Source organism: Pecten maximus, chromosome 15, assembly GCF_902652985.1.
Source record: "Pecten maximus chromosome 15, xPecMax1.1, whole genome shotgun sequence".
In the NCBI taxonomy this organism is placed as follows: Eukaryota; Metazoa; Mollusca; class Bivalvia; order Pectinida; family Pectinidae; genus Pecten; species Pecten maximus.
This window is the reverse complement of record NC_047029.1, coordinates 38,747,956-38,774,175: the sequence shown is the minus strand read 5'-3', so window position 1 is coordinate 38,774,175 and position 26,220 is coordinate 38,747,956. Positions and strand designations below refer to the sequence as shown.

The following is a 26,220-nucleotide window of genomic DNA, read 5'->3' as shown; positions in this document are numbered from 1 at the left end:
TGTGATATATTACATACCTGTGATCTACCTGGTATTACGTTGTTGTTATATATTACATACCTGTGATCTACCTGGTATTACGTTGTTGTTATATATTACATACCTGTGATCTACCTGGTATTACGTTGTTGTTATATATTACATACCTGTAATCTACCTGGTATTACGTTGTTGTGATATATTACATACCTGTGATCTACCTGGTATTACGTTGTTGTTATATATTACATACCGGTGAGCTACCTGGTATTACGTTGTTGTGATATATTACATACCTGTAATCTACCTGGTATTACGTTGTTGTTATATATTACATACCTATGATCTACCTGGTATTACGTTGGTTGTGATATATTACATACCTGTGATCTACCTGGTATTACGTTGTTGTGATATATTACATACCTGTGATCTACCTGTTACTGCAGTTTTACGAAAAAAAGAACAGTTTGATATCTAGAATCTGTGTATTCGAATACATACTTTTGATATGTTACAGTGTTACGAGAAAAGAGAACTGGATCAAAAGAAGCTGTTTGTAAGAACTCACTCGTTTTTCTCTAAATGGCCAGAATCACAACAAGAACAAATTATTGCTGCACTTACTAGAAGTTACTGCCCTTTAGGGTGTACCATTGTAAAACAGGGCTCTCCAGTAACAGGCCTCCATTTCCTTATACGGTAAGGGTATATACACTTACATTGTACTTATTCTGACAAAAGTAGGAAATTACATTATTTTAACAGTCATCGCTTTAATAAACAAAATATTAAAAACGAAACATTCACAGTTTGATTATTTTTTTAAAAATATTTCTGTGGTTGATTTTTCAATGTTATATACTGTAGCACTACAGAAACTTACAATAGCTGCCAATATTTTGGATACAGTATGAACTCAGCTGACGATTTTGCTGATTAAACTAAAACGCATGTTTTTCTTTTGATAAAAACTTCTTACTTTCATTCAGAAATTTGATCTCGCTAATGCAATGGTATTAGCTGACCACTAATGTGTTGTCGTTTAACATCTTATTAGTGTAGGTTGATAGATCTAGGTATTGATTCCAACCAAAGCCAATACTAGCTTAGTAATATCATTTAATTAGTTAATGATATATCTTTGTACATTGTTGTCGATCGATATGTCAGTATAATGACCAAGGGTTATTTTAAGCAAGCATTGTCTTTAAAAAAAAGGGTTTCTTATTGACAGGGGACGTGCCCGTCTGTCGACCACACCCTCAAAACATCGAAAACAGTATCCAGACCTGTTCATCAACTTCGAGGAATTCGGAAATACGCCGGATCTCTCGTGAGTACTAAAGATAAACCACACGGCAAACAAAATGAAAACCGAAAGAGTTACCGCTGATTTGTATTAATGCCCAGGACAACCGGTGTAGCGTTGAAAATGGGACCTTGTTGAAAATTGACCCGGGGTCGGTTTTAAAAGTTGAATATTGACCCCGAATGCCGTTGAAAATTGAAACATCAGCGCATTCTTTACTTCAACTCGTTGAATATGACCCCGTTAAAAACTGACCCCATGTCAAATGGTTTACCATTTCGTAACTAAACCCGTCCTGACGTCTCGATTACTATGGCCGAATTGAGCAATACAGACGTATATTCCTGTCGTTGCTGTTCTGTCTGATACTATCATACAGATACGATAACTCAGTCATATCACACCACTCGATTTTACAACAATATTTACAACAATATTTACATTATAGAGCCTTGAATTTGAACAACGGAAGGTATTTCAGAAATCTTCAAATTTTAAGGGTCACAAAACCAAGAAGGTATACCAATTTAGTGAAAGAGTTAAACCTATAATCGAAAAACTGTTTAATTGAATTTCGGTAAATCATTGTTGAAAACAGATCACGGGCTTGTAGGGTATACACGTCCCCACGTAAATCACATCGACCTAGTCGCCAAGTAGATCATATACATGTCCTTAGCTGGTTAGCTGGTCTCATAATCAATCTTGAAAAAAGACCTCTACATGTATGTGTAAATGGGTATAGATCTATATATCGGTTCCATATTTTCAATGCTGTGCCCGGTTTCATGAAAGACAAAGTGTATGCATTGCCGTTTTCTGATATCAAAAATAGTTTCTTATATCAGAATCATGTAAAAGTTAGTTTGTTTCAAATATCAAAACATACGTTTTGATCTCGAAAAAAATAGTTTTCTGATATCAAGCAAATCTTTTCTGAAATCAAGAGATCAAAATGAAATTGTTGATATAAGAAAATAGTGAATAAACAAGTAAAAATCAATGTGAAAATAAGGAAGGAGGGACCACATTGGACTATTAGAGATTGCAGAAATCTGTACATCAAATGGCTTGTCAGGACACGACCGCTTCATGTCATTCGATTATTGTTGACGTATATAATAGGAAATTTGAGGACCAATCATATGGTTCCAAGGTCATCAACAACGGAAGTTTACCGCAAACAAAACGAAAGCTTCGAGAGAGTAAAAATGACGTAAAATTACGTGGTTAGAGTACGATTCTCCGGATTGCCCTACCCTCCGATGACTGTGTCGTCATATTTTGGTAGGAATATCGAACTCAAACCACGCAATGTCATGTCATTTCACAATCTCAGAACTTTCGTATTAAACAACAACAACAACGCCCGAATATCCTATGGCCTTAAAGTGTGCTTAAACAATATCAAAATTATCCGTCGGAACAAAAATATGCGGAGCTTTTTAAATTCCAATACCTACTCAAAAGAACGCGCTTACAGGGACAGAGGAGATCAAAGTACTCCTGCAGTTTATGTCAAACGGAGTAGATCGGTGAAGCTTGTGTTGAGCAGTCAAATGTTAACGGTCAATTTTCAAAAGTTCAACGACACTTTGGGAATAGATATTTCAAGCTGTCATTTTTCAACGACACTTTCCATTTTATTTTAACGGCATTCATGGTCCAAATTAAACGTTGAAAACGGACACAGAGTCCGTATTCAACGTTGAAAAATGACCTAGGGTCAATTTTCATCTGGGGTATATTTCTAATGTTACACCGGTACTGACTACTGAACTCGGAGCACTAACCCTAACCCTATACACAACCATTGACGGTTAGATCGTACGTCTACCACGGTAACATAACCATTGGCCGTTAGATCGTACGTCTACCAAGGTAACGTTATATACACTAACATAACCACTGACGGTTAGATCGTACGTCTACCAAGGTAACGTTCTATACACTAACATAACCATTGACGGTTAGATCGTACGTCTACCACGGTAACGTTCTATACACTAACATAACCATTGACGGTTAGATCGTACGTCTACCATGGTAACGTTATATACACTAACATAACCATTGACGGTTAGATGGTACGTCTACCACGGTAACGTTCTATACACTAACATAACCATTGACGGTTAGATCGTACGTCTACCACGGTAACGTTCTATACACTAACATAACCATTGACGGTTAGATCGTACGTCTACCAGGGTAACGTTATATACACTAACATAACCATTGACGGTTAGATCGTACGTCTACCAAGGTAACGTTATATACACTAACATAACCATTGACGGTTAGATCGTACGTCTACCAGGGTAACGTTCTATACCCTAACATAACCATTGACGGTTAGATCGTACGTCTATACACTAACATAACCATTGACGGTTATATCGTACGTCTACCACGGTAACGTTCTATACACTAACATAACCATTGACGGTTATATCGTACGTCTACCACGGTAACGTTCTATACACTAACATAACCATTGACGGTTAGATCGTACGTCTACCACGGTAACGTTCTATACACTAACATAACCATTGACGGTTAGATCGTACGTCTACCACGGTAACGTTCTATACACTAACATAACCATTGACGGTTAGATCGTACGTCTACCACGTTACTGTTCTATACACTAACATAACCATTGACGGTTAGATCGTACGTCTACCACGGTAACGTTCTATACACTAACATAACCATTGACGGTTAGATCGTACGTCTACCACGGTAACGTTCTATACACTAACATAACCATTGACGGTTAGATCGTACGTCTACCACGGTAACGTTCTATACACTAACATAACCATTGACGGTTAGATCGTACGTCTACCACGGTAACGTTCTATACACTAACATAACCATTGACGGTTAGATCGTACGTCTACCAAGGTAACGTTCTATACACTAACATAACCATTGACGGTTAGATCGTACGTCTACCACGGTAACGTTCTATACACTAACATAACCATTGACGGTTAGATCGTACGTCTACCAAGGTAACGTTCTATACACTAACATAACCATTGACGGTTAGATCGTACGTCTACCAAAGGTAACGTTCTATACACTAACATAACCATTGACGGTTAGATCGTACGTCTACCAAGGTAACGTTCTATACACTAACATAACCATTGACGGTTAGATCGTACGTCTACCACGGTAACGTTCTATACACTAACATAACCATTGACGGTTAGATCGTACGTCTACCAAGGTAACGTTCTATACACTAACATAACCATTGACGGTTAGATCGTACGTCTACCAAGGTAACGTTCTATACACTAACATAACCATTGACGGTTAGATCGTACGTCTACCACGGTAACGTTCTATACACTAACATAACCATTGACGGTTAGATCGTACGTCTACCACGGTAACGTTCTATACACTAACATAACCATTGACGGTTAGATCGTACGTCTACCAAGGTAACGTTCTATACACTAACATAACCATTGACGGTTAGATCGTACGTCTACCACGGTAACGTTCTATACACTAACATAACCATTGACGGTTAGATCGTACGTCTACCACGGTAACGTTCTATACACTAACATAACCATTGACGGTTAGATCGTACGTCTACCACGGTAACGTTCTATACACTAACATAACCATTGACGGTTAGATCGTACGTCTACCACGGTAACGTTCTATACACTAACATAACCATTGACGGTTAGATCGTACGTCTACCACGGTAACGTTCTATACACTAACATAACCATTGACGGTTAGATCGTACGTCTACCAAGGTAACGTTCTATACACTAACATAACCATTGACGGTTAGATCGTACGTCTACCACGGTAACGTTCTATACACTAACATAACCATTGACGGTTAGATCGTACGTCTACCACGGTAACGTTCTATACACTAACATAACCATTGACGGTTAGATCGTACGTCTACCACGGTAACGTTCTATACACTAACATAACCATTGACGGTTAGATCGTACGTCTACCACGGTAACGTTCTATACACTAACATAACCATTGACGGTTAGATCGTACGTCTACCACGGTAACGTTCTATACACTAACATAACCATTGACGGTTAGATCGTACGTCTACCAAGGTAACGTTCTATACACTAACATAACCATTGACGGTTAGATCGTACGTCTACCACGGTAACGTTCTATACACTAACATAACCATTGACGGTTAGATCGTACGTCTACCAAGGTAACGTTCTATACACTAACATAACCATTGACGGTTAGATCGTACGTCTACCACGGTAACGTTCTATACACTAACATAACCATTGACGGTTAGATCGTACGTCTACCACGGTAACGTTCTATACACTAACATAACCATTGACGGTTAGATCGTACGTCTACCACGGTAACGTTCTATACACTAACATAACCATTGACGGTTAGATCGTACGTCTACCACGGTAACGTTCTATACACTAACATAACCATTGACGGTTAGATCGTACGTCTACCACGGTAACGTTCTATACACTAACATAACCATTGACGGTTAGATCGTACGTCTACCACGGTAACGTTCTATACACTAACATAACCATTGACGGTTAGATCGTACGTCTACCACGGTAACGTTCTATACACTAACATAACCATTGACGGTTAGATCGTACGTCTACCACGGTAACGTTCTATACACTAACATAACCATTGACGGTTAGATCGTACGTCTACCACGGTAACGTTCTATACACTAACATAACCATTGACGGTTAGATCGTACGTCTACCAAGGTAACGTTCTATACACTAACATAACCATTGACGGTTAGATCGTACGTCTACCACGGTAACGTTCTATACACTAACATAACCATTGACGGTTAGATCGTACGTCTACCACGGTAACGTTCTATACACTAACATAACCATTGACGGTTAGATCGTACGTCTACCACGGTAACGTTCTATACACTAACATAACCATTGACGGTTAGATCGTACGTCTACCACGGTAACGTTCTATACACTAACATAACCATTGACGGTTAGATCGTACGTCTACCACGGTAACGTTCTATACACTAACATAACCATTGACGGTTAGATCGTACGTCTACCACGGTAACGTTCTATACACTAACATAACCATTGACGGTTAGATCGTACGTCTACCACGGTAACGTTCTATACACTAACATAACCATTGACGGTTAGATCGTACGTCTACCACGGTAACGTTCTATACACTAACATAACCATTGACGGTTAGATCGTACGTCTACCACGGTAACGTTCTATACACTAACATAACCATTGACGGTTAGATCGTACGTCTACCACGGTAACGTTCTATACACTAACATAACCATTGACGGTTAGATCGTACGTCTACCACGGTAACGTTCTATACACTAACATAACCATTGACGGTTAGATCGTACGTCTACCACGGTAACGTTATATACACTAACATAACCATTGACGGTTAGATCGTACGTCTACCACGGTAACGTTCTATACACTAACATAACCATTGACGGTTAGATCGTACGTCTACCACGGTAACGTTCTATACACTAACATAACCATTGACGGTTAGATCGTACGTCTACCACGGTAACGTTCTATACACTAACATAACCATTGACGGTTAGATCGTACGTCTACCAAGGTAACGTTCTATACACTAACATAACCATTGACGGTTAGATCGTACGTCTACCACGGTAACGTTCTATACACTAACATAACCATTGACGGTTAGATCGTACGTCTACCACGGTAACGTTCTATACACTAACATAACCATTGACGGTTAGATCGTACGTCTACCACGGTAACGTTCTATACACTAACATAACCATTGACGGTTAGATCGTACGTCTACCAAGGTAACGTTCTATACACTAACATAACCATTGACGGTTAGATCGTACGTCTACCACGGTAACGTTCTATACACTAACATAACCATTGACGGTTAGATCGTACGTCTACCACGGTAACGTTCTATACACTAACATAACCATTGACGGTTAGATCGTACGTCTACCACGGTAACGTTCTATACACTAACATAACCATTGACGGTTAGATCGTACGTCTACCACGGTAACGTTCTATACACTAACATAACCATTGACGGTTAGATCGTACGTCTACCACGGTAACGTTCTATACACTAACATAACCATTGACGGTTAGATCGTACGTCTACCAAGGTAACGTTCTATACACTAACATAACCATTGACGGTTAGATCGTACGTCTACCACGGTAACGTTCTATACACTAACATAACCATTGACGGTTAGATCGTACGTCTACCACGGTAACGTTCTATACACTAACATAACCATTGACGGTTAGATCGTACGTCTACCACGGTAACGTTATATACACTAACATAACCATTGACGGTTAGATCGTACGTCTACCACGGTAACGTTCTATACACTAACATAACCATTGACGGTTAGATCGTACGTCTACCACGGTAACGTTCTATACACTAACATAACCATTGACGGTTAGATCGTACGTCTACCACGGTAACGTTCTATACACTAACATAACCATTGACGGTTAGATCGTACGTCTACCACGGTAACGTTCTATACACTAACATAACCATTGACGGTTAGATCGTACGTCTACCACGGTAACGTTCTATACACTAACATAACCATTGACGGTTAGATCGTACGTCTACCACGGTAACGTTCTATACACTAACATAACCATTGACGGTTAGATCGTACGTCTACCACGGTAACGTTCTATACACTAACATAACCATTGACGGTTATATCGTACGTCTACCACGGTAACGTTCTATACACTAACATAACCATTGACGGTTAGATCGTACGTCTACCACGGTAACGTTCTATACACTAACATAACCATTGACGGTTAGATCGTACGTCTACCACGGTAACGTTCTATACACTAACATAACCATTGACGGTTAGATCGTACGTCTACCACGGTAACGTTCTATACACTAACATAACCATTGACGGTTAGATCGTACGTCTACCAAGGTAACGTTCTATACACTAACATAACCATTGACGGTTAGATCGTACGTCTACCACGGTAACGTTCTATACACTAACATAACCATTGACGGTTAGATCGTACGTCTACCACGGTAACGTTCTATACACTAACATAACCATTGACGGTTAGATCGTACGTCTACCACGGTAACGTTCTATACACTAACATAACCATTGACGGTTAGATCGTACGTCTACCACGGTAACGTTCTATACACTAACATAACCATTGACGGTTAGATCGTACGTCTACCACGGTAACGTTATATACACTAACATAACCATTGACGGTTAGATCGTACGTCTACCACGGTAACGTTCTATACACTAACATAACCATTGACGGTTAGATCGTACGTCTACCACGGTAACGTTCTATACACTAACATAACCATTGACGGTTAGATCGTACGTCTACCACGGTAACGTTCTATACACTAACATAACCATTGACGGTTAGATCGTACGTCTACCACGGTAACGTTCTATACACTAACATAACCATTGACGGTTAGATCGTACGTCTACCACGGTAACGTTCTATACACTAACATAACCATTGACGGTTAGATCGTACGTCTACCACGGTAACGTTCTATACACTAACATAACCATTGACGGTTAGATCGTACGTCTACCACGGTAACGTTCTATACACTAACATAACCATTGACGGTTAGATCGTACGTCTACCACGGTAACGTTCTATACACTAACATAACCATTGACGGTTAGATCGTACGTCTACCACGGTAACGTTCTATACACTAACATAACCATTGACGGTTAGATCGTACGTCTACCACGGTAACGTTCTATACACTAACATAACCATTGACGGTTAGATCGTACGTCTACCACGGTAACGTTCTATACACTAACATAACCATTGACGGTTAGATCGTACGTCTACCAAGGTAACGTTCTATACACTAACATAACCATTGACGGTTAGATCGTACGTCTACCACGGTAACGTTCTATACACTAACATAACCATTGACGGTTAGATCGTACGTCTACCACGGTAACGTTCTATACACTAACATAACCATTGACGGTTAGATCGTACGTCTACCAAGGTAACGTTCTATACACTAACATAACCATTGACGGTTAGATCGTACGTCTACCAAGGTAACGTTCTATACACTAACATAACCATTGACGGTTAGATCGTACGTCTACCACGGTAACGTTCTATACACTAACATAACCATTGACGGTTAGATCGTACGTCTACCACGGTAACGTTCTATACACTAACATAACCATTGACGGTTAGATCGTACGTCTACCAAGGTAACGTTCTATACACTAACATAACCATTGACGGTTAGATCGTACGTCTACCACGGTAACGTTCTATACACTAACATAACCATTGACGGTTAGATCGTACGTCTACCACGGTAACGTTCTATACACTAACATAACCATTGACGGTTAGATCGTACGTCTACCACGGTAACGTTCTATACACTAACATAACCATTGACGGTTAGATCGTACGTCTACCACGGTAACGTTCTATACACTAACATAACCATTGACGGTTAGATCGTACGTCTACCACGGTAACGTTCTATACACTAACATAACCATTGACGGTTAGATCGTACGTCTACCACGGTAACGTTCTATACACTAACATAACCATTGACGGTTAGATCGTACGTCTACCACGGTAACGTTCTATACACTAACATAACCATTGACGGTTAGATCGTACGTCTACCACGGTAACGTTCTATACACTAACATAACCATTGACGGTTAGATCGTACGTCTACCACGGTAACGTTCTATACACTAACATAACCATTGACGGTTAGATCGTACGTCTACCACGGTAACGTTCTATACACTAACATAACCATTGACGGTTAGATCGTACGTCTACCACGGTAACGTTCTATACACTAACATAACCATTGACGGTTAGATCGTACGTCTACCACGGTAACGTTCTATACACTAACATAACCATTGACGGTTAGATCGTACGTCTACCACGGTAACGTTCTATACACTAACATAACCATTGACGGTTAGATCGTACGTCTACCACGGTAACGTTCTATACACTAACATAACCATTGACGGTTAGATCGTACGTCTACCACGGTAACGTTCTATACACTAACATAACCATTGACGGTTAGATCGTACGTCTACCACGGTAACGTTCTATACACTAACATAACCATTGACGGTTAGATCGTACGTCTACCACGGTAACGTTCTATACACTAACATAACCATTGACGGTTAGATCGTACGTCTACCACGGTAACGTTCTATACACTAACATAACCATTGACGGTTAGATCGTACGTCTACCACGGTAACGTTCTATACACTAACATAACCATTGACGGTTAGATCGTACGTCTACCACGGTAACGTTCTATACACTAACATAACCATTGACGGTTAGATCGTACGTCTACCACGGTAACGTTCTATACACTAACATAACCATTGACGGTTAGATCGTACGTCTACCACGGTAACGTTCTATACACTAACATAACCATTGACGGTTAGATCGTACGTCTACCACGGTAACGTTCTATACACTAACATAACCATTGACGGTTAGATCGTACGTCTACCACGGTAACGTTCTATACACTAACATAACCATTGACGGTTAGATCGTACGTCTACCACGGTAACGTTCTATACACTAACATAACCATTGACGGTTAGATCGTACGTCTACCACGGTAACGTTCTATACACTAACATAACCATTGACGGTTATATCGTACGTCTACCAAGGTAACGTTCTATACACTAACATAACCATTGACGGTTAGATCGTACGTCTACCACGGTAACGTTCTATACACTAACATAACCATTGACGGTTAGATCGTACGTCTACCACGGTAACGTTCTATACACTAACATAACCATTGACGGTTAGATCGTACGTCTACCACGGTAACGTTCTATACACTAACATAACCATTGACGGTTAGATCGTACGTCTACCAAGGTAACGTTCTATACACTAACATAACCATTGACGGTTAGATCGTACGTCTACCACGGTAACGTTCTATACACTAACATAACCATTGACGGTTAGATCGTACGTCTACCACGGTAACGTTCTATACACTAACATAACCATTGACGGTTAGATCGTACGTCTACCACGGTAACGTTCTATACACTAACATAACCATTGACGGTTAGATCGTACGTCTACCACGGTAACGTTCTATACACTAACATAACCATTGACGGTTAGATCGTACGTCTACCACGGTAACGTTCTATACACTAACATAACCATTGACGGTTAGATCGTACGTCTACCAAGGTAACGTTCTATACACTAACATAACCATTGACGGTTAGATCGTACGTCTACCACGGTAACGTTCTATACACTAACATAACCATTGACGGTTAGATCGTACGTCTACCACGGTAACGTTCTATACACTAACATAACCATTGACGGTTAGATCGTACGTCTACCACGGTAACGTTCTATACACTAACATAACCATTGACGGTTAGATCGTACGTCTACCAAGGTAACGTTCTATACACTAACATAACCATTGACGGTTAGATCGTACGTCTACCAAGGTAACGTTCTATACACTAACATAACCATTGACGGTTAGATCGTACGTCTACCACGGTAACGTTCTATACACTAACATAACCATTGACGGTTAGATCGTACGTCTACCACGGTAACGTTCTATACACTAACATAACCATTGACGGTTAGATCGTACGTCTACCACGGTAACGTTCTATACACTAACATAACCATTGACGGTTAGATCGTACGTCTACCACGGTAACGTTCTATACACTAACATAACCATTGACGGTTAGATCGTACGTCTACCACGGTAACGTTCTATACACTAACATAACCATTGACGGTTAGATCGTACGTCTACCACGGTAACGTTCTATACACTAACATAACCATTGACGGTTAGATCGTACGTCTACCACGGTAACGTTCTATACACTAACATAACCATTGACGGTTAGATCGTACGTCTACCACGGTAACGTTCTATACACTAACATAACCATTGACGGTTAGATCGTACGTCTACCACGGTAGCGTTCTATACACTAACATAACCATTGACGGTTAGATCGTACGTCTACCACGGTAACGTTCTATACACTAACATAACCATTGACGGTTAGATCGTACGTCTACCACGGTAACGTTCTATACACTAACATAACCATTGACGGTTAGATCGTACGTCTACCACGGTAACGTTCTATACACTAACATAACCATTGACGGTTAGATCGTACGTCTACCACGGTAACGTTCTATACACTAACATAACCATTGACGGTTAGATCGTACGTCTACCAAGGTAACGTTCTATACACTAACATAACCATTGACGGTTAGATCGTACGTCTACCACGGTAACGTTCTATACACTAACATAACCATTGACGGTTAGATCGTACGTCTACCACGGTAACGTTCTATACACTAACATAACCATTGACGGTTAGATCGTACGTCTACCACGGTAACGTTCTATACACTAACATAACCATTGACGGTTAGATCGTACGTCTACCACGGTAACGTTCTATACACTAACATAACCATTGACGGTTAGATCGTACGTCTACCACGGTAACGTTCTATACACTAACATAACCATTGACGGTTAGATCGTACGTCTACCACGGTAACGTTCTATACACTAACATAACCATTGACGGTTAGATCGTACGTCTACCACGGTACCGTTCTATACACTAACATAACCATTGACGGTTAGATCGTACGTCTACCACGGTAACGTTCTATACACTAACATAACCATTGACGGTTAGATCGTACGTCTACCACGGTAACGTTCTATACACTAACATAACCATTGACGGTTAGATCGTACGTCTATAAAGGTAACGTTCTATACACTAACATAACCATTGACGGTTAGATCGTACGTCTACCACGGTAACGTTCTATACACTAACATAACCATTGACGGTTAGATCGTACGTCTACCACGGTAACGTTCTATACACTAACATAACCATTGACGGTTAGATCGTACGTCTACCACGGTAACGTTCTATACACTAACATAACCATTGACGGTTATATCGTACGTCTACCACGGTAACGTTCTATACACTAACATAACCATTGACGGTTAGATCGTACGTCTACCACGGTAACGTTCTATACACTAACATAACCATTGACGGTTAGATCGTACGTCTACCACGGTAACGTTCTATACACTAACATAACCATTGACGGTTAGATCGTACGTCTACCAAGGTAACGTTCTATACACTAACATAACCATTGACGGTTAGATCGTACGTCTACGATCTAACCGTCAACGGTTAGATCGTACGTCTACCACGGTAACGTTCTATACACTAACATAACCATTGACGGTTAGATCGTACGTCTACCACGGTAACGTTCTATACACTAACATAACCATTGACGGTTAGATCGTACGTCTACCAAGGTAACGTTCTATACACTAACATAACCATTGACGGTTAGATCGTACGTCTACCACGTAACGTTCTATACACTAACATAACCATTGACGGTTATATCGTACGTCTACCACGGTAACGTTCTATACACTAACATAACCATTGACGGTTAGATCGTACGTCTACCACGGTAACGTTCTATACACTAACATAACCATTGACGGTTAGATCGTACGTCTACCACGGTAACGTTCTATACACTAACATAACCATGACGGTTAGATCGTACGTCTACCAAGGTAACGTTCTATACACTAACATAACCATTGACGGTTAGATCGTACGTCTACCACGGTAACGTTCTATACACTAACATAACCATTGACGGTTAGATCGTACGTCTACCACGGTAACGTTCTATACACTAACATAACCATTGACGGTTAGATCGTACGTCTACCACGGTAACGTTCTATACACTAACATAACCATTGACGGTTAGATCGTACGTCTACCACGGTAACGTTCTATACACTAACATAACCATTGACGGTTAGATCGTACGTCTACCACGGTAACGTTCTATACACTAACATAACCATTGACGGTTAGATCGTACGTCTACCACGGTAACGTTCTATACACTAACATAACCATTGACGGTTAGATCGTACGTCTACCACGGTAACGTTCTATACACTAACATAACCATTGACGGTTAGATCGTACGTCTACCACGGTAACGTTCTATACACTAACATAACCATTGACGGTTAGATCGTACGTCTACCACGGTAACGTTCTATACACTAACATAACCATTGACGGTTAGATCGTACGTCTACCACGGTAACGTTCTATACACTAACATAACCATTGACGGTTAGATCGTACGTCTACCACGGTAACGTTCTATACACTAACATAACCATTGACGGTTAGATCGTACGTCTACCAAGGTAACGTTCTATACACTAACATAACCATTGACGGTTAGATCGTACGTCTACCACGGTAACGTTCTATACACTAACATAACCATTGACGGTTAGATCGTACGTCTACCACGGTAACGTTCTATACACTAACATAACCATTGACGGTTAGATCGTACGTCTACCACGGTAACGTTCTATACACTAACATAACCATTGACGGTTAGATCGTACGTCTACCAAGGTAACGTTCTATACACTAACATAACCATTGACGGTTAGATCGTACGTCTACCACGGTAACGTTCTATACACTAACATAACCATTGACGGTTAGATCGTACGTCTACCACGGTAACGTTCTATACACTAACATAACCATTGACGGTTAGATCGTACGTCTACCAAGGTAACGTTCTATACACTAACATAACCATTGACGGTTAGATCGTACGTCTACCACGGTAACGTTCTATACACTAACATAACCATTGACGGTTAGATCGTACGTCTACCACGGTAACGTTCTATACACTAACATAACCATTGACGGTTAGATCGTACGTCTACCACGGTAACGTTCTATACACTAACATAACCATTGACGGTTAGATCGTACGTCTACCACGGTAACGTTCTATACACTAACATAACCATTGACGGTTAGATCGTACGTCTACCACGGTAACGTTCTATACACTAACATAACCATTGACGGTTAGATCGTACGTCTACCACGGTAACGTTCTATACACTAACATAACCATTGACGGTTAGATCGTACGTCTACCACGGTAACGTTCTATACACTAACATAACCATTGACGGTTAGATCGTACGTCTACCACGGTAACGTTCTATACACTAACATAACCATTGACGGTTAGATCGTACGTCTACCACGGTAACGTTCTATACACTAACATAACCATTGACGGTTAGATCGTACGTCTACCACGGTAACGTTCTATACACTAACATAACCATTGACGGTTAGATCGTACGTCTACCACGGTAACGTTCTATACACTAACATAACCATTGACGGTTAGATCGTACGTCTACCACGGTAACGTTCTATACACTAACATAACCATTGACGGTTAGATCGTACGTCTACCAAGGTAACGTTCTATACACTAACATAACCATTGACGGTTAGATCGTACGTCTACCACGGTAACGTTCTATACACTAACATAACCATTGACGGTTAGATCGTACGTCTACCACGGTAACGTTCTATACACTAACATAACCATTGACGGTTAGATCGTACGTCTACCACGGTAACGTTCTATACACTAACATAACCATTGACGGTTAGATCGTACGTCTACCACGGTAACGTTCTATACACTAACATAACCATTGACGGTTAGATCGTACGTCTACCAAGGTAACGTTCTATACACTAACATAACCATTGACGGTTAGATCGTACGTCTACCACGGTAACGTTCTATACACTAACATAACCATTGACGGTTAGATCGTACGTCTACCACGGTAACGTTCTATACACTAACATAACCATTGACGGTTAGATCGTACGTCTACCACGGTAACGTTCTATACACTAACATAACCATTGACGGTTAGATCGTACGTCTACCACGGTAACGTTCTATACACTAACATAACCATTGACGGTTAGATCGTACGTCTACCACGGTAACGTTCTATACACTAACATAACCATTGACGGTTAGATCGTACGTCTACCACGGTAACGTTCTATACACTAACATAACCATTGACGGTTAGATCGTACGTCTACCACGGTAACGTTCTATACACTAACATAACCATTGACGGTTAGATCGTACGTCTACCACGGTAACGTTCTATACACTAACATAACCATTGACGGTTAGATCGTACGTCTACCACGGTAACGTTCTATACACTAACATAACCATTGACGGTTAGATCGTACGTCTACCAAGGTAACGTTCTATACACTAACATAACCATTGACGGTTAGATCGTACGTCTATAAAGGTAACGTTCTATACACTAACATAACCATTGACGGTTAGATCGTACGTCTACCACGGTAACGTTCTATACACTAACATAACCATTGACGGTTAGATCGTACGTCTACCACGGTAACGTTCTATACACTAACATAACCATTGACGGTTAGATCGTACGTCTACCACGGTAACGTTCTATACACTAACATAACCATTGACGGTTAGATCGTACGTCTACCACGGTAACGTTCTATACACTAACATAACCATTGACGGTTAGATCGTACGTCTACCACGGTAACGTTCTATACACTAACATAACCATTGACGGTTAGATCGTACGTCTACCACGGTAACGTTCTATACACTAACATAACCATTGACGGTTAGATCGTACGTCTACCACGGTAACGTTCTATACACTAACATAACCATTGACGGTTAGATCGTACGTCTACCACGGTAACGTTCTATACACTAACATAACCATTGACGGTTAGATCGTACGTCTACCACGGTAACGTTCTATACACTAACATAACCATTGACGGTTAGATCGTACGTCTACCAAGGTAACGTTCTATACACTAACATAACCATTGACGGTTAGATCGTACGTCTACCACGGTAACGTTCTATACACTAACATAACCATTGACGGTTAGATCGTACGTCTACCACGGTAACGTTCTATACACTAACATAACCATTGACGGTTAGATCGTACGTCTACCAAGGTAACGTTCTATACACTAACATAACCATTGACGGTTAGATCGTACGTCTACCACGGTAACGTTCTATACACTAACATAACCATTGACGGTTAGATCGTACGTCTACCACGGTAACGTTCTATACACTAACATAACCATTGACGGTTAGATCGTACGTCTACCACGGTAACGTTCTATACACTAACATAACCATTGACGGTTAGATCGTACGTCTACCACGGTAACGTTCTATACACTAACATAACCATTGACGGTTAGATCGTACGTCTACCACGGTAACGTTCTATACACTAACATAACCATTGACGGTTAGATCGTACGTCTACCACGGTAACGTTCTATACACTAACATAACCATTGACGGTTAGATCGTACGTCTACCAAGGTAACGTTCTATACACTAACATAACCATTGACGGTTAGATCGTACGTCTACCACGGTAACGTTCTATACACTAACATAACCATTGACGGTTAGATCGTACGTCTACCACGGTAACGTTCTATACACTAACATAACCATTGACGGTTAGATCGTACGTCTACCAAGGTAACGTTCTATACACTAACATAACCATTGACGGTTAGATCGTACGTCTACCACGGTAACGTTCTATACACTAACATAACCATTGACGGTTAGATCGTACGTCTACCACGGTAACGTTCTATACACTAACATAACCATTGACGGTTAGATCGTACGTCTACCACAGTACCGTTCTATACACTAACATAACCATTGACGGTTAGATCGTACGTCTACCAAGGTAACGTTCTATACACTAACATAACCATTGACGGTTAGATCGTACGTCTACCAAGGTAACGTTCTATACACTAACATAACCATTGACGGTTAGATCGTACGTCTACCACGGTAACGTTCTATACACTAACATAACCATTGACGGTTAGATCGTACGTCTACCACGGTAACGTGTCTATACACTAACATAACCATTGACGGTTAGATCGTACGTCTACCACGGTAACGTTCTATACACTAACATAACCATTGACGGTTAGATCGTACGTCTACCACGGTAACGTTCTATACACTAACATAACCATTGACGGTTAGATCGTACGTCTACCAAGGTAACGTTCTATACACTAACATAACCATTGACGGTTAGATCGTACGTCTACCACGGTAACGTTCTATACACTAACATAACCATTGACGGTTAGATCGTACGTCTACCACGGTAACGTTCTATACACTAACATAACCATTGACGGTTAGATCGTACGTCTACCACGGTAACGTTCTATACACTAACATAACCATTGACGGTTAGATCGTACGTCTACCACGGTAACGTTCTATACACTAACATAACCATTGACGGTTAGATCGTACGTCTACCACGGTAACGTTCTATACACTAACATAACCATTGACGGTTAGATCGTACGTCTACCACGGTAACGTTCTATACACTAACATAACCATTGACGGTTAGATCGTACGTCTACCACGGTAACGTTCTATACACTAACATAACCATTGACGGTTAGATCGTACGTCTACCACGGTACCGTTCTATACACTAACATAACCATTGACGGTTAGATCGTACGTCTACCACGGTAACGTTCTATACACTAACATAACCATTGACGGTTAGATCGTACGTCTACCACGGTAACGTTCTATACACTAACATAACCATTGACGGTTAGATCGTACGTCTACCACGGTAACGTTCTATACACTAACATAACCATTGACGGTTAGATCGTACGTCTACCACGTAACGTTCTATACACTAACATAACCATTGACGGTTAGATCGTACGTCTACCACGGTAACGTTCTATACACTAACATAACCATTGACGGTTAGATCGTACGTCTACCAAGGTAACGTTCTATACACTAACATAACCATTGACGGTTAGATCGTACGTCTACCACGGTAACGTTCTATACACTAACATAACCATTGACGGTTAGATCGTACGTCTACCACGGTAACGTTCTATACACTAACATAACCATTGACGGTTAGATCGTACGTCTACCACGGTAACGTTCTATACACTAACATAACCATTGACGGTTAGATCGTACGTCTACCAAGGTAACGTTCTATACACTAACATAACCATTGACGGTTAGATCGTACGTCTACCACGGTAACGTTCTATACACTAACATAACCATTGACGGTTAGATCGTACGTCTACCACGGTAACGTTCTATACACTAACATAACCATTGACGGTTAGATCGTACGTCTACCAAGGTAACGTTCTATACACTAACATAACCATTGACGGTTAGATCGTACGTCTACCACGGTAACGTTCTATACACTAACATAACCATTGACGGTTAGATCGTACGTCTACCACGGTAACGTTCTATACACTAACATAACCATTGACGGTTAGATCGTACGTCTAGCACGATAACGTTATATACACTAACATAACCATTGACGGTTAGATCGTACGTCTACCACGGTAACGTTCTATACACTAACATAACCATTGACGGTTAGATCGTACGTCTACCACGGTAACGTTCTATACACTAACATAACCATTGACGGTTAGATCGTACGTCTACCACGGTAACGTTCTATACACTAACATAACCATTGACGGTTAGATCGTACGTCTACCACGGTAACGTTCTATACACTAACATAACCATTGACGGTTAGATCGTACGTCTACCACGGTAACGTTCTATACACTAACATAACCATTGACGGTTAGATCGTACGTCTACCACGGTAACGTTCTATACACTAACATAACCATTGACGGTTAGATCGTACGTCTACCACGGTAACGTTCTATACACTAACATAACCATTGACGGTTAGATCGTACGTCTACCACGGTAACGTTCTATACACTAACATAACCATTGACGGTTAGATCGTACGTCTACCACGGTAACGTTCTATACACTAACATAACCATTGACGGTTAGATCGTACGTCTACCACGGTAACGTTCTATACACTAACATAACCATTGACGGTTAGATCGTACGTCTACCACGGTAACGTTCTATACACTAACATAACCATTGACGGTTAGATCGTACGTCTACCACGGTAACGTTCTATACACTAACATAACCATTGACGGTTAGATCGTACGTCTACCACGGTAACGTTCTATACACTAACATAACCATTGACGGTTAGATCGTACGTCTACCACGGTAACGTTCTATACACTAACATAACCATTGACGGTTAGATCGTACGTCTACCACGGTAACGTTCTATACACTAACATAACCATTGACGGTTAGATCGTACGTCTACCACGGTAACGTTCTATACACTAACATAACCATTGACGGTTAGATCGTACGTCTACCACGGTAACGTTCTATACACTAACATAACCATTGACGGTTAGATCGTACGTCTACCACGGTAACATAACCATTGACGGTTAGATCGTACGTCTACCACGGTAACGTTCTATACACTAACATAACCATTGACGGTTAGATCGTACGTCTACCACGGTAACGTTCTATACACTAACATAACCATTGACGGTTAGATCGTACGTCTACCACGGTAACGTTCTATACACTAACATAACCATTGACGGTTAGATCGTACGTCTACCACGGTAACGTTCTATACACTAACATAACCATTGACGGTTAGATCGTACGTCTACCACGGTAACGTTCTATACACTAACATAACCATTGACGGTTAGATCGTACGTCTACCACGGTAACGTTCTATACACTAACATAACCATTGACGGTTAGATCGTACGTCTACCACGGTAACGTTATATACACTAACATAACCATTGACGGTTAGATCGTACGTCTACCACGGTAACGTTCTATACACTAACATAACCATTGACGGTTAGATCGTACGTCTACCACGGTAACGTTCTATACACTAACATAACCATTGACGGTTAGATCGTACGTCTACCACGGTAACGTTCTATACACTAACATAACCATTGACGGTTAGATCGTACGTCTACCACGGTACCGTTCTATACACTAACATAACCATTGACGGTTAGATCGTACGTCTACCACGGTAACGTTCTATACACTAACATAACCATTGACGGTTAGATCGTACGTCTACCACGGTAACGTTCTATACACTAACATAACCATTGACGGTTAGATCGTACGTCTACCACGGTAACGTTCTATACACTAACATAACCATTGACGGTTAGATCGTACGTCTACCACGGTAACGTTCTATACACTAACATAACCATTGACGGTTAGATCGTACGTCTACCACGGTAACGTTCTATACACTAACATAACCATTGACGGTTAGATCGTACGTCTACCACGGTAACGTTCTATACACTAACATAACCATTGACGGTTAGATCGTACGTCTACCACGGTAACGTTCTATACACTAACATAACCATTGACGGTTATATCGTACGTCTACCACGGTAACGTTCTATACACTAACATAACCATTGACGGTTAGATCGTACGTCTACCACGGTAACGTTCTATACACTAACATAACCATTGACGGTTAGATCGTACGTCTACCACGGTAACGTTCTATACACTAACATAACCATTGACGGTTAGATCGTACGTCTACCAAGGTAACGTTCTATACACTAACATAACCATTGACGGTTAGATCGTACGTCTACCACGGTAACGTTCTATACACTAACATAACCATTGACGGTTAGATCGTACGTCTACCAAGGTAACGTTCTATACACTAACATAACCATTGACGGTTAGATCGTACGTCTACCACAGAGTAACGTTCTATACACTAACATAACCATTGACGGTTAGATCGTACGTCTACCACGGTAACGTTCTATACACTAACATAACCATTGACGGTTAGATCGTACGTCTACCACGGTAACGTTCTATACACTAACATAACCATTGACGGTTAGATCGTACGTCTACCAAGGTAACGTTCTATACACTAACATAACCATTGACGGTTAGATCGTACGTCTACCACGGTAACGTTCTATACACTAACATAACCATTGACGGTTAGATCGTACGTCTACCACGGTAACGTTCTATACACTAACATAACCATTGACGGTTAGATCGTACGTCTACCACGGTAACGTTCTATACACTAACATAACCATTGACGGTTAGATCGTACGTCTACCACGGTAACGTTCTATACACTAACATAACCATTGACGGTTAGATCGTACGTCTACCACAGGTAACGTTCTATACACTAACATAACCATTGACGGTTAGATCGTACGTCTACCACGGTAACGTTCTATACACTAACATAACCATTGACGGTTAGATCGTACGTCTACCACAGGTAACGTTCTATACACTAACATAACCATTGACGGTTAGATCGTACGTCTACCACGGTAACGTTCTATACACTAACATAACCATTGACGGTTAGATCGTACGTCTACCAAGGTAACGTTCTATACACTAACATAACCATTGACGGTTAGATCGTACGTCTACCACGGTAACGTTCTATACACTAACATAACCATTGACGGTTAGATCGTACGTCTACCACGGTAACATAACCATTGACGGTTAGATCGTACGTCTACCAAGGTAACGTTCTATACACTAACATAACCATTGACGGTTATATCGTACGTCTACCAAGGTAACGTTCTATACACTAACATAACCATTGACGGTTAGATCGTACGTCTACCACAGGTAACGTTCTATACACTAACATAACCATTGACGGTTAGATCGTACGTCTACCAAGGTAACGTTCTATACACTAACATAACCATTGACGGTTAGATCGTACGTCTACCACGGTAACGTTCTATACACTAACATAACCATTGACGGTTAGATCGTACGTCTACCACGGTACGTTCTATACACTAACATAACCATTGACGGTTAGATCGTACGTCTACCACGGTAACGTTCTATACACTAACATAACCATTGACGGTTAGATCGTACGTCTACCACGGTAACGTTCTATACACTAACATAACCATTGACGGTTAGATCGTACGTCTACCAGGGTAACGTTCTATACACTAACATAACCATTGACGGTTAGATCGTACGTCTACCACGGTAACGTTCTATACACTAACATAACCATTGACGGTTATATCGTACGTCTACCAGGGTAACGTTCTATACACTAACATAACCATTGACGGTTATATCGTACGTCTACCACGGTAACGTTCTATACACTAACATAACCATTGACGGTTAGATCGTACGTCTACCATGGTAAGGTTTTTTTTTATACACAAACGCGATCATTGACTTGTTTCGTACGCTCACCCAAGATTTCCTTCTATACACTAACTCAATCCCTGGTAAACATTATTTGCATTAACACAATGATTGCCTTGTTTCAGAGACGATTTGATCGTACGCCTACCCCCTGTTACCGATCGAGGACAAACTACCATGGCACATCATACATATGTACGGCGTACAGATGGGTACGCCGCTGCGGAGAAGTTGGTTTTTGACCGAAACATCGAGTTATGTTTCGTGGAAGAGGGTGAGATCTGTTGTGACACGGAAATACTTCTGGGCTTAGACACCAATATTTTCACCGTAACAGCTTCGACATCATGCGAACTATATACGTTGAACCTGAAATGTTACGAAAAACACATCATCAAGAAAAATCCAAACACAATAAACCTGATGAAGATGCTGGTCGAAACTAAACTCTTAGGAAGGAAATCAACCATTCCCGGGAATAAAATCGAATTGCTCCCTTTACTGTTGGATCGTCTACGGTTTGTCCGACAAATTCATATCGATCTAGCCGACGAGACAAACGAGGTTGGAAGAGAGGCTAATATTTCTCTCCACGAGAGTTCACAGGAAAAAAGAGGTAGTCAAAAAACAAGCAACAAGGGTCATGCGCTTGGAAACAAGAGAAGTGAAGGAATAATGGTAGAATGGTATAAAAAGAACAAAGCTCCTCTTCTTAAGCCAGTTACAGAAGGCGCTATCTATTACAAGGATTTGATGCAAAAACGCGCCAAAATGAGAGAGGAAATTCGAACGAAGTGTCGCACGGATTCCGCTGTGTGCCAAGCCATCAGAAAGCGCGTGAAGGACGCAATATTTATGAGTATCAAGGAGGGCATTAGAACAGATAAGATGGTCAGGAAGATTCAGCTTCAGTTATCAAAAGGAACTACACTTTCAAGATGGAAATAAAGAGAAACAGACAATTTAGGAAAGAATCAGCATAGGCATTGGAAGTAGATATAAGTACAAATAAATTTTCAAAAATGGAAAGAGTGAACATGAACATAAAAACTAAGCAACTGATGTGGATAAATAAATATAAAAAACATCAAAGCAGTGTAGCTTTATAATGAAATAAATAAAAACATCAAAACAGTCTAGCTACATAGTAAAATTTACACTTAAATTCAATCATGCCATACACATGTCATATTGCTGTCTCTTGTAGCTTCATTTCAGGTATGCAGGCCAACACCTGTTTGCGTAGACCACTAAAGGGCCCTGGGGGAGGCAGAAAAACGATTACTATAGATAGGTTTCCTGTATACAGGTCGAGATTTTCACGCATACCATCTGTTTGTTTGTTTACGTTGCATGCTTATCTGTCTGATCACTTAAATGACATAAGCCACGTGTCAATGCACGTGTATCTGTCTGATCACTTAAATGACATGTCACGTGTTAATGCACGTGTAGTTGCCTTATCACTTTAATGACATAAGTCACGTGTAAATGCACGTGTATCTGTCCGATCATTTAGATGACATGTCACTTGTTAATGCACCTGTAGTTGCCTTATCACTTAAATGACACAAGTCACGTGTTAATGCACGTGTATCTGTCTGATCACTTAAATGACATAAGTCACCTGTTAATGCACGTGTATCTGTCTGATCACTTAAATGACATAAGTCACGTGTTAATGCACGTGTATCTGTCTGATCACTTAAATGACACAAGTCACCTGTTAATGCACGTGTATCTGTCTGATCACTTAAATGACATAAGTAACTTGTTAATGCACGTGTATCTGTCTGATCACTTAAATGACATGTCACGTGTTAATGCACGTGTATCTGTCTGATCACTTAAATGACATAAGTAACTTGTTAATGCACGTGTATCTGTCTGATCACTTAAATGACATGTCACGTGTTAATGCACGTGTATCTGTCTGATCACTTAAATGACATGTCACCTGTTAATGCACTTGTATCTGTCTGATCACTTAAATGACATAAGTCACGTGTTAATGCACGTGTATCTGTCTGATCACTTAAATGACATAAATCACGTGTTAATGCACGTGTATCTGTCTGATCACTTAAATGACATCACCTGTTAATGCACTTGTATCTGTCTGATCACTTAAATGACATAAGTCACGTGTTAATGCACCTGTAGTTGCCTTATCACTTAAATGACATAAGTCACGTGTTAATGCACGTGTATCTGTCTTATCACTTAAATGACATAAGTCACCTGTTAATGCACGTGTATCTGTCTGATCACTTAAATGACACAAGTCACCTGTTAATGCACGTGTATCTGTCTGATCACTTAAATGACATAAGTAACTTGTTAATGCACGTGTATCTGTCTGATCACTTAAATGACATGTCACGTGTTAATGCACGTGTATCTGTCTGATCACTTAAATGACATCACCTGTTAATGCACTTGTATCTGTCTGATCACTTAAATGACATAAGTCACGTGTTA

At 40.5% G+C, this 26,220-nt stretch overlaps 1 protein-coding gene across 1 annotated transcript; it reads left to right on the top strand.

Annotated features, from left to right (window-relative positions):
• Positions 1 to 490: 490 nt before the first annotated feature.
• Positions 491 to 25,381, top strand: LOC117343427. The gene is made up of 3 exons (XM_033905769.1): positions 491 to 681; positions 1,217 to 1,315; positions 23,865 to 25,381. The coding sequence occupies exons 1-3, from the start codon at positions 491 to 493 to the stop codon at positions 24,685 to 24,687; spliced, it is 1,113 nt and encodes a 370-aa protein (XP_033761660.1). The 3' UTR covers positions 24,688 to 25,381.
• Positions 25,382 to 26,220: the final 839 nt, after the last annotated feature.